The sequence below is a fragment of the Maylandia zebra genome, linkage group LG3 (assembly GCF_041146795.1).
Source record: "Maylandia zebra isolate NMK-2024a linkage group LG3, Mzebra_GT3a, whole genome shotgun sequence".
NCBI lineage: Eukaryota > Metazoa > Chordata > Actinopteri > Cichliformes > Cichlidae > Maylandia > Maylandia zebra.
The window spans coordinates 10628040-10640434 of NC_135169.1; the positions used below are offsets into that span (position 1 = coordinate 10628040).

At 41.1% G+C, this 12395-nt stretch overlaps 1 protein-coding gene across 8 annotated transcripts in view; it reads right to left on the reverse strand.

The window, feature by feature from the left end:
- The window catches only part of LOC106676623 (NACHT, LRR and PYD domains-containing protein 12), a 198102-nt gene that overhangs the window by 157222 nt on the left and 28485 nt on the right, over window positions 1–12395 (reverse strand). The window contains exons 10-12 of one of the 8 annotated variants that reach the window (XM_076879409.1): window positions 7235–7408; window positions 2056–2102; window positions 363–1907 (exon numbers count right to left, since the gene is read on the reverse strand). The exons of the other annotated variants lie outside the window; for them this stretch is intronic. Of the exons in view, the coding sequence (XP_076735524.1) occupies window positions 1354–1907; window positions 2056–2102; window positions 7235–7408 (775 nt within the window). The 3' untranslated portion in view covers window positions 363–1353. Of the gene's footprint in view, window positions 1–362; window positions 1908–2055; window positions 2103–7234; window positions 7409–12395 lie in introns of those variants that run through there. 8 annotated transcript variants of the gene reach the window in all.

Consider the following 12395-nt stretch of genomic DNA (forward strand, 5'->3'; position numbering starts at 1 on the left):
GCACCCCACCCTCACTCTACACCTGAGCCACAGACCACACCCTCCACCTCAATATACACCACAGTTTTCTCTGCTGTGGAAATGAGATCAGGAGGAAATCATGATTATTATTATTTAATAAACGCTCACATTAATGTGGGCTTATTTGTTTCATATTAGAAACATTAGTTGAGTGTTTTTAGTATAAAATGGTCAAAGTCCCTCTTTTTGCTCCTCCCCTCACCTGTGGATGGGCGGTGCTGTTACCGTGGTGACAGCTTGGATGTGTTTCAGTCCTGCCTGGTTATCACTGCAGGAATCTTTCACATTTATTACAGGTAATAACTCTGATTTTTCTGTGTATTATGAACCAAATGTATCCTGATACACACAGAGATGGATGAGCAGAGGTCACATGATGAAAGAACAAACATGGAGTCTTTGATTTATTTAGATATTTATTGATGAATGCAAACAAACCTGACACTGAACCATCGTCCAGCAGAACAAACCTGATCACATGACCTGCTGACCCAAACAGTGCAAAGCTCCATGGCAACAACAACAAACAGCCTCACATATGTTAACAGAGGCTGTTAGAAGCACAGAGTCTTTACAGTCTTTCTCCTGTTTGGACACAGATCTCTGCACATCTTCATCACAGTTCCTCACAGACGTGCAGAGTGTGTGGATATCAAAGCTAAGTTTCCACCATGTTTGTAGTCTGTACTGGGACTCATGGAGCATCTCTATGAGCACTCAGTGCGTCCCAGTTTAACCAGCAGCCTTCACACCACACATCACACAGACATGGAAACTTCAAACCTCAGACTGAAGACACCATCAGAAATAAACAGATTGTGATGAAGATGAAGAACTGGACCAGTTTGCTGTGGTTTCTTCTGTTCCTGTCAGAAATAAGAGTCTGGCAGCACTTTGCTCTCCTTCCACATGTTTAAGGAGGAAGTGAAGAAGAGCGAGTGAGTCGTCTTCCTCTGTGGGCCCAACATCAGGCAGCAGCCACGTATTTTTAAAAACCCAGCACACTGCTTCAGAAACACTGAGACAGGTGACCAGAGTCATGTGATCAGTCAGGTCTTCACTCAGGACGTCACTGCTTCAGGACCTGATTCAGAGGTTTATAAGGACGTGGATCATTGGTGCTGATGTTGTGTGAGAGCTGGTGAAAGGACTGAAAGGACTGAAGAGGAAGAAGTTTACCAGGAATCATTGAGAAGAGTTTCAAACATCAACTGATTGAATCCATGAATCTGAAAACGTGTTTGTGAGTGAAAGAGACAGACATGTACAGACTGAACTATCTGTTCAACAGTCAGAGTGTTTCTGTAACAGGAGACACTCTTTACACTCCACTCAGCACAGGGACACTGAGGAACCAGGATACAAGAACATAAACCCAGGATAAAGAGTTTGAGTGAATGTGGTGTTGAAGGTGTGGAGGTGGATCAGAGTGTCAGAGGAGACTCTGTAGAAGGACAGAGTGCCAGCAGGACAGTCCACATACACTGCTGCTCTGTTAGAGACAGAGGAGGAGGAGGAGGAGGAGGAGGAGGAGGAGGAGGAGATGAGTGTTTGTCTGTTATTGTGCCTGACAGAATCAGGACCATCATCAGAGCACCACAGACTCCAGGACTGATCATTGCATCCAAACACACAGTCAGCACTGACTCCTTTCCTTCTGATGCTTCTGTAACTCACTGATATATCAACGCCTCCTCTCCACTCGACCTCCCAGTAACAGCGACCAGTCAGACCATTTCTACACAGCAGCTGTTCATAAACATCAAATCTGTCTGGATGATCAGGATATGACTGAACCTCCTCCACATATGTCACCTTCCTGTTGTTGTCAGACAGTTGGAGCTTTGTGTACACTGTGTTTGTGTCGATTGTGAGTTGACAGGAATCTGATGGAGAGAACAAACACAATCCAGCTGCAGTTATTGATCCATCATCTGTTCATTGATTGACACTTTGATGATGACTCCTGACATGATGAAGATGGTTGAATGTGTGCTGCTTTGTTTTCATGAATCCCATTAAAAACACACTTACACTTCCTCAGACCTGGTCTCAACCATCGGACTCCAGCAGGCTCCACCCTGAAAGGAGGAGGGGGGTCAGAGCAGCACAGTCAGCATGCACACATGGACATTACATGGCTCTCACACACACACTGTTACACACTGAGCTCAAAGCTCGGCTCCACTGTTTTATTCAAAGAAATCTACATTTATTTATCAGCACATTTAAAAACAGCTTGAGCCAAAGTGCTGCACAGAGTAGAGAGAAAATAGGAAACATACACAGTAATGACTATAAAGACTGGTCAGGATTGAAAGCTACAGAGTACAAATGTGTTTCCAACCGGCTTTTAAAAATGTCCAGTGTTGGTGACGACCTGATGTGAAGGGCGACTGTTCCAGAGTTTGGCTGCAGCCATCGATAAAGCTCACCTCTGTTTTTACGTCTAGTTCTGGTCAGAAGCTGCTTATCTGCAGACCTGAGGGCTCCACTTGGATTCTTTTGTTAAAGAGAGATAAGATGGAGCCAATCCATTCACAGATTTAAAGACAACCAGATCTGGAAGTGGATTCTACCACGTACTGGTAACCAGTGGAAAAAGCTGGTGATGGGTCGTCTAGCACAGACCCACCGCTGGAACCAGACAATTGATGAGGGAGAGAACTGTGACAGCGCCGTTCCTTCACTTGACCTCAGTCGCTCTCGTCTGCTCCCTCGTAACACTGCTCTTTATTGAGCTTACATGAATATGCACAAGTTCATTATGACGTCTTACACAGGTATGAACAAAGAGTACCAGTCTGTGCATAGTGTAGGTGTGTGTTCCAGATGTGACCCTGTGACCCCAAAGCTGGTGCTAAGAGTCCAGCGGTCCCCCTAACAAAGGCCTCTTATACTTATCCAGACACAGAGTAGGTGTCCTCCTACACCATAAATCAGCAAGAGAGGGTACGACCTCTCTCATGACCCCAAGTGGTGTGTGCATGCCAGAGCACTCTGGAAGGCACACACAGTCTTTACAGACTGCTAAGGATCAAACCTCTATCATTATGCAATCAATTATAACACTCTAAGCATATATGAGTAAATATTTCTAAGCATAAATGACAATCAACACTATAAACCTTACAGCTGGTTTTAATAACAGAATTTATTTGTTTCTCAAATGAGAAAGAGCTATCGAGAAACCCTCCTAAATCTTTAGTTCTGAACTTTTCCAGTGGGCCAAGGTCAACATTATCTGCTAATGCTAAATAGACTGTCATTATTAACTAATGCTAATTTGACGTGAATTAGCATTATCCACTAATGTTAACATTTACTTTTTAACAATGTGAGGAGTTAATGCTAAGTATGCTGCCATTAGTGGCTAATTCTAATTAGTGGTGAATAATTATTACCAGCTAATGCTAATATCGTTTTCCCTTCCCTTTTAACAATGTTTACAGCTAGTTCTAGGTTGGCTGATGTTAGCTGCTAATGCTAATTTGATGGGAGTTAGCGTTATATTAGTGAGGAATTAATGCTAAGTAGACTGCCATTAGTGGCTAATGCTAATTTTAGATGAATAGGAATTGGCAGCTAATCCTAATACCATATTTTCTTGCTTTATAACAATGTGACCAGCTAATGCTAAGTAGGTTGCCGTAATGAGCTAATACTAATTTGAGGTGTATTAGCATTATCCGCTTATGCTAACAATGTTTTTTCTTACTCTTTAACAATACGAGTAGCTAATGTGAACACTTTTTTTATTCAATTTTGAGTTTTCCCCTGCGATTTGAAGAGTTAATGCTAAATAGGATGCCATTAGTGGCTAGTTCTAATTTAAGATGAAAAAGCATTAGAAGCTAATGCTAATACCGTATTTTCTTGCTTTAAATCAATATCAGTAGTTAATGCTAGGTACGTAGCCATAATTAGCTAATGCTAATTTAGGTGAATAAGCATTATCCACTAATGCTAACAATGTTTTTGCCAACTCTTTTCCCTTGAATTAAAACAATATGAGCAGTTTATGCTAAGAAGGCGGCCATTATTAGGTAATGCTAATTTGATGTTTGTTAGCATTATCCGCTACTGCTAGCAATGTTTTGTCTTACTTATTACTTTTTAACAATATCAGCAGCTAATGCTAACACTACTTTTATTTCAGTTAAGCCAATTTAGCATTACTTAACTTAATTTAGCATTAAGAAGTTTATGCTAAATAGGCTACTATTAGTGTCTAATGCTAATTTTAGATAAATATGCAACTAATGCTAATACCATATTGTCTTGATTTCTAACAATGTGAGCAGCTAATGCTAAGTACTTTGCCGTTATTAGGTAATACTAATTAATCCGCTAATGCTAACAATGTTTTTCTTACATTTTAACAATATGAGTAGCTAATGCTTATACTATTTTTCCTTCCATTTTAACAATGTGATGTGTGTTACCGTTAATAACTATTGCTAATTTGATGTGAATTAGCATTACCAGATAATGCTAACTATTTTCCTTTGCATTATAACGATGTAAGGATTTAATGCTAAGTAGACTGCCATTACTAGCTAATGCTAATTTGACGTGAATTTTACTAACTCTAATGTAATGCTAACTCTTTTCCCTTGCATTATAACAATGTGAGCAGCTAATGCTAAGAATGCTGCTGTTATTAGCTAATGCTAATTTGACGCGAGTTAGCATTACCCGATAATGCTAAAACTTTTCCCTTCCCTTTTAATAATGTGAGCAGCTAGTGCTAGGTAAGCTAATACTAGCAGCTAATGCTAATTTGATGTGAATTAGCATTGTATTAGTGAGGAGTTAATGTTATGTAGACTGCCACTAGTGGCTAATGCTAATTTTAGCTGAATAGGAAATTAGCTGAATAGGAAATTCAGCTAAAATTAGCAGCTAATGCTAATACCATATTTTATTGCCTGATAACCAGCTAATGCAAAGCAGATTGCCGTTATTACCTAATACTAATTTGAGGTGAATTAGCATTATCCGCTTATGCTAACAATATTTTTTCTTACTTTTTAACAATACGCCATTAGTGGCTAATTCTAATTTGAGATGAAAAACCATTAACAGCTAATGTTCATACTGTTTGCTTTGTAAGAATGACAGAAGGTGATGTGAATTAGCATTATCCGATAATGGTAACTCTTTTCCCCTGCATTATAATGATGTCAGGAGTCAATGCTAAGTAGGCTGCCATTAGCAGCTAAAGGTAATTTGAGGTGAATAAGCACTAGTAGCTAATGCCAATACCATTTTCTCTTGTGTTATAATGATGTGACCTTAATGCTAAATAGGCTGCCATGAGTAACTCTTTTCCCTTGCATTCTAATGATATAAAGGGTCTATGCTAAGTAGGCTCCTATTAGCAGCTAAAGCTAATTTGAGGTGAATAAACATTAGTAGCTAACGCTATTACCCTTTTCTCTTGTGTTCTAATAATGTGAGACGTTAATATTGTTCCCAAACAACAGAATGAGAATGAAATATTGATTCTAACAGGGCCCATAAACAGCATTAGCTTAGCAGCATTAGCTTATCAGAGTTTCTATGATGGTCACACAAATTCTTAGCAGAGCAAAGTGGCCTACTTAGCAATAGCTGCTCAAGTTGTAGAAAGCAAGGGAAAACAGTATTAGCATTAGCTGCTAAATGTGCACTTGAGAACAAATTTATTGTAAATTCAGCTGTGAATGTAGAGTTTAAGCTTCCATTTCCAAATGTTAGTTGCTCCTGTCTGCATCTTTGTCACACACACAGACTGAAATGATTCACAGCCTTGTTTCATACTTCTGTCACTGTGGACATACAGCATGGGAAACATACACATGGCTTACACTTTATTAGGTACACAGTGGCATCTATCTCAGGTACACCTGTGACCTAAATGATCCTGCAAACAGACTCCTTGGAGACCCCCTACATAAATATCTATGTACTTAGTGTGTCTGTGCGTGAAAATATTCCTGCATGTGTGATTGTTCGTGTCTCATCTGCAGGAAACAAACAGGAAGTGAAGGACAGGAAATGTTTCCAGCTCTTCCTCCTCTATCAGAGGACACTCTCCATACCTGAGAGTGTCCAGTCTCCAGCCTTGATCCTTCAGTCCAGCCGACAGCCAGTGTTGCCAACTTAGCGACTTTGTCGCTATATTTAGCGAGTTTTCAGACCCCTTAGCGACTTTTTTTCTAAAGAAAGTCGCTAAAAAAAGACGTGAAAGCGCGTATCGCTTTTACTCTCAACAAGCAGCGGGTGCTGTAACGCAGTCAGTTCTTCTTTTACTCTTATGCTGTTTTGTGGATCACAAGGTTTAAAACTACTTATAAACACACACACAAAGTAACTCCACCAGAGTGCCTATTTCGGGTCACTTTTGCCGGTCCAAGCCCAGGTAAAGGAGCAGGGTTGGAATTGTGACATTAAAGAAAAACAATAATTGCTAAAAAAAATTTAATTTGTAGTTCTAAATAAACTCTAAATGCATTTAGGATGTTTTTAACTCACTTTATGTCTCTTCCACGATGTTATTTCTCTCTCCAACAACGTAGGTTACAATTAGATTAGCATGATCAATTATGCAAATTAGGCGATGACGTCATTCAGCGACTTCTAGCGACTTTTAGGACAACCAATAGCGATTTTCCTTACTGAGGAGTTGGCAACACTGAGTGCTAACTGCTCTGATTAGCGCAGTTCGCAGCTAATACTAACTTGATGTGAATTTTCATTATCTGCTAACGCTAACATCATTTCCCCTTCCTTTTTAACTATGTGAATAGCTAACACTTATGCCCTTTTGCCTTGCATTATAACTATGTAAGGAGTTAATGCTAAGGATTAACTCCTCACTATTAGCGACTAATGCTAATTTAAGGTGAAAATTCATTAGGACCTAATGCTAATACCGTTATGCCTAGCTTTAATACAATGTGAGCAGCAAATGTTAAGTAGGCAGCCGTTAGCGCCTACTGATAAATTAAGGTGAAAACCCATTAGCAGCCAATGCTAATACAGTAAGTAGGACACCGTCACAGAAACTGCTAATTTAATGTGAATTAGTATTATCCGCTAATGCTGACACGGTTTTCCTTTGGTTTCAAACAATGTGAGCAACTAATCTTAAGTATTCTTAGCATCTAATGCCAATACGGTTATGTGTTTCCAGCTCTTCCTCCTCTATCAGACATTCTCTCCATACCTGAGAGTGTCCAGTCTCCAGCCTGGATCCTTCAGTCCAGCCGACAGCAGCTTAATCCCTGAGTCTCCTGGATGATTATAGCGCAGGTCCAGCTCTCTCAGGTGGGAGGCGTTGTAGCTCAGAGCTGAGGCCAGAGAAGTACAGCCTTCCTCTGTGATCAGACAGCCTGACAGACTGCAGACACACAAAACATCTCAAGCTGTTTAACAGAGTAAGGTAACAGCCTCCAATATCAGAGTGAAAGCCCCAAACATCAGACAATCCACTGTGAGCAGCACTTGGTGATGGTGGGAAGGAAGAACTCCCTTTGACACAAAGATCCTCCCAGTGAAAACAGGCTCCAGGAGAAGCATCTACCATGACTGGTTGCAGGGTGAGGGGAAAGAGAAGAGATGAGCTCAGAGAGACAAGAACAAAACACAAACGAAGGAGAGAGAAGACAAAAGTTAAGGACATGCAGTAGTGACATATAAAAGCACCAGGAGTGAAAAGAGGGGAGAAGAAAGCAGAGCATCATGGGAGGTCCACCAACAGCCTGAGCCTATAGCAGCATAACTAAGGGATGGTTCAGGGTCACCTGATCCAGCTCGAACTATAAGCTTTATCAAAAAGGAAAGTTTGAAGCTGATCTTCAAAGTAGAGAGGGTGTCTGTCTCCTGAACTCAAACTGGGAGCTGCTTCCACACCAAGTCCAACATAGCCAGGCTTTCTTTGCTGCTCTGACAAAACCTCAAATCCCAGTCAGAGATGATGAGCATCATCACAGTGATGATCATTTCTCTGTAACCCAGGCTTCCTGCTTCAGGATCTGTGCACGCTCACAGAACAAGGAGACCTTTAAACATCATTTCACTAAATGGATGGACTGGGCTCAGCCTACAGATGAACTGGTGCCAGAGATCATAAAGAACATCAGTCAAATTCAACACTTTAATGGAAATATGAGATTGATGCTGCAGACAATCATGAACCTGCTGAATTCATGAACATCAAGAATGCAGCGAGTGGTAAAATAAAGATCTGACCTCAGTGTGCTCAGTGTTCCTGTCTATTCCTAACATATTCCTAACATGATAGCTGCACTTTAGAGCTCTAAAACTGGAACTGACACATGTTTAAACTCTACATGTCACTCAGTACATTCAGCTCTGACACTCGCCCACAGTCCAACAAAGGAAACATGGAGATCACATCAGTTTGTCACCAAAGTCTAATTTGGAAGAAGAACACATGAGCTGTAGAAAAAGAAGAGACTACGAAAGCCACGGCGTTACACCGTGCACCAGCTGTTGGTCTCTCAGGAGACTACTGGGCGTGGCTGGGTAACCATGGTTACCTGGGAGTTACAGTACATGATATTAATGAAGAGTGGGCGCTGCGTTCTATAGCAAACAATTTGTTATGAGGTAATCAGCTGATCTTAGTTTAAGCGGAAGCCCTTCACAATAATTGCAAAGCCTTTATTTTGTCCAACTACCATCAGTTCGTCTGTACTGATGGTAACTTAAAGTCACACTAATGCCGTTCAGTTTGTATAGTTTATGTAGTAGAAGTATACTACAGTACTCTGATCACTGATAGGATAGTAGGGGTGGGTATTATTCGCTTGCTTGTTCCGCATAAGTCTACCGTTATTTACAGGCTGTCGGCCGCTGTTTTTTTTTTCCTTTTACTTACTTCTGAAAAGAAAACCTAATTTCTGCCGTTCAATACTGAACAAATTTAAACTTCTTAAAATTATGCAAAATGCAAAACGCTTAGCCGTGTCTCTAATAAAACCGCTGTAACGTCAGAGGTAATGTTCATATGTTGATTAATGGTTTTCTTTCGTTTTTGATGCACTGCAGAATATTTTTATAAAATCCCAGGCCAGGAAAATCACTTTCATGTTTTTCTGTGTTTTATCTTCAGCTACTTTATGTTAGCTATACTGACGTATGGATCTAACTGGATATGTAACTTATCTATTCATCTTATTTGTCGTGAATCAGACACACCAGTGTTATCCCTGATATCTCCACTACATTTAATCGTCCTTCAGCCTGTGGCTGCAGTTAGCTGGTCTGCTAGTTAGCCGGTTCGCTAGTCAACTGGTGTGTTAGTTAGCTGGCTTGCTAGATAGCCGGTGTACTAGTTAGCCGGTGTGCTAGTCAGCTGGTCTGCTACTTAGCTGGCTTGCTAGATAGCCGGTGTACTAGTTAGCCGGTGTGCTAGTTAGCTGGTCTGCTAGTCAGCTGGTGTGCTAGTTAGCCGGTGTGCTAGTTAGCCGGTTCACTAGTCAGCTGGTCTGCTACTTAGCTGGCTTGCTAGATAGCCGGTGTACTAGTTAGCCGGTGTGCTAGTCAGCTGGTCTGCTACTTAGCTGGCTTGCTAGATAGCCGGTCTGCTAGTTAGCTGGGATCTAACTCACTAGAACATTTGATGCTAAACTGTCTAAACTGTGTGAGCAGCTTTTGTGGCTGCTCTGTGTTACTCTCCAGCCTCTCTTTAACTCAGTCCTCTCAGTTTTTTCCTTCTTACAAAATAGAAAACCTTCTTTTTCAGCTTCTCCACACCTGAGCTGTGGCTAAGCTACCAGCATGCAGCATGTTGAGTGTGTCTTACTCAATAGTTACACCTGTCACACAGCACAGACTAACAACACTCCACATGTTCACCACTAGGAGGCGCTAAAAGACCACATACAGGGAGATTATCACTAAATGTCTGCTGTGTCTGACGGTGACTTGAGTTTTTACTAACTGGCTACATGAGCAGGATTAGCTACAGCTCCATCTTTGTAAAAGAGACTCATCAGCAGATTAGAACCAAACAGAAACATTTCTACTTTTTCTGCAGCACCAGCTGAATGCATGGAGCCTAAACTCCTTTACAGCTGGGCCTCATTCACTGACATTAGTCAGATATGACTGAATCTATATCACACTTAAAGCTTTCTGTAAATGAAAGAATCAGTGAAAACGAGGCACTTCAGTCGATTTTAAACACAAACTCTGAACATAACCTGATCCAGACCAGGTTATAGGTTCAGCATCAGTAACCACGGTGATGTAGCCAGGTAGACATCGAGCTAGGACAGAGACAGATAAACATTTATGCTCACAATCACTCCAGTTAACCCAGCATGTATGTTTCTGGACTGTGGGAGGAAGCAGAGAACCTGAAGACAACCTACACAGGCCACACTATCACCTGTTAGGTTTTGTATTGTTGATTGTCATTTATGCTTAGAAATATCTACTTATATATGCTTAGAGTTTTGTAATTAGTTGTAGATTGGTAGAGGTTTGATCCTTGATAGTCTGCAAACTTTGTGTGCATTAGAGAGCACTCTGGGAGCACGAGAGAGGTGGTACCTTGTCTTATTGTTTTATGGTAGGATGAACGTGGCTTTATCTGTCTTAGTCTAAGTGCCTTTGGTTTGATGACCTGCTGGACTTTGAGACCAGCAGGTTTAGGGAAGTCTTTATGGACACACACACACACACACACACACACACAGTATTCTTTGTTCACATGTATACCTATGTAAGATGTTATATGTTAATGACCCTATGCATATTCATGTAACCACAATAAAAGGAGTGCTGTGGGGAACCTGGCTGAGAGTCTTTTTGTTTTCTGCCTGTCCCGTTTGGCTCTTTTGCATCAGAATTGTTGTCTAAAGGCAAAGAAAGATGCCCAACGGATTTACTTTACCAAACTGACCATCCCAGCCTTGCCATAATGGTCCATTTGATTCACCTTTTATTGTTTATTTTATTTTCACTTGCTGAATACGGGACAGACTTGACTGGAGAAAGAAGGAGAGAAAGAAAGAGAAAGAGCTGAGAAGAGGGACGGGGGAGAAGGGCAAAAGACAAAAACCAACAGAATGGGCAGAAAAAGAAAAAGCATCTATCGATCACCTGGATCACCTGCTGAGAAAGAAAAAAGAAAACAAGCAGAAGAGAACAAGAGTAATAGAATAAACAACATCACAATGATATATGGGAATATGACAGTAAATACTAAATGTTAAACATTATTGTGCAGCACATAAGATCAACAGAACACAGTGTGCTTTGAGGTAGGAGCCAAAAAGGGTGTAGTTTGTGGGTGTGATCACCCGTGTGTACACCTGTGAGCATGGACGCGCTTGTTTTTAAAAGGTTCCTTCATGTAATGATCTGCTAGAGGGTGTGGGGGGGCCACAGCCCTGTCCTCCAGGGCATGAAGCAGGTATGGAGGAGATCCCAGAGTAACAGCCAAACAGGAGGATCTATTGGCGAGCACTGCTTAGCCTTGCACACCTTCTTATTTTAAACTTGATCTGGAATTCATTGCAAACTGTTTGTGCAGGATATGAATGACAGGATTTTGTTTTTCTACAAGAGTTAGTAAAAACATCTCCAGTGTGATCGAATCTTCTTGCCAAACATCTGCAGCTTGGCAGTGTATACAGCGCCATAATGACCAGACCTGATTCTTTTGAAAACATCTTTCCACAGGTCTCCACTTCATCAGACATCACCTAGACTCAGAGCTGGATGAGGCCAGCACAAACAGCAGCCTAACGACTAAGATGATGGATCCATGGGGTCAGCAAAGCCAGAAGCAGGGCTGGAGAGGTACCTTTCATGTCACTGGAGGTGTGGATCTATTGCATGGCGTTCCTCACATCAAGAACCTGCCGATCAAAATCAACACAGCTCTTCATCTGGAGCTTGTGAAGGACGTCTCAGTCATGCAGGACTCCTGTTCACTGCTGAACAGTTACAGCTTCACAGAAAGAACCTTGAGAGCAAACTGCTGCTGAAGCTGAACCATCTCCTCACTGAGTGAAGAAAGGGCACATTTAAATATGCAGAAATAGATGCACACCCATACAACTTATGGTAACCTGAGCTGCCTTGTATGAACACATGCTGAAGATGCCTCGTTCTGCTTTCTCTGAGGCTGCTGTGCCATTTGGAGCAAAGATGAATATAAAGTTTACAGCATATCTTGTCACTGGAAATTGTTTGTACTGTTTATATGTTTATATTATTTACTGCAGGTTTTGGTGAAAAAAGCTTCATGTTGTGAAAAACTGAAACCTGGACATTAGAATAGTTGTGCCTTATTTTGTTGATGTTTTTACATATATTCCTGTTGAAAATACTAAAGTTTGTATATTTAT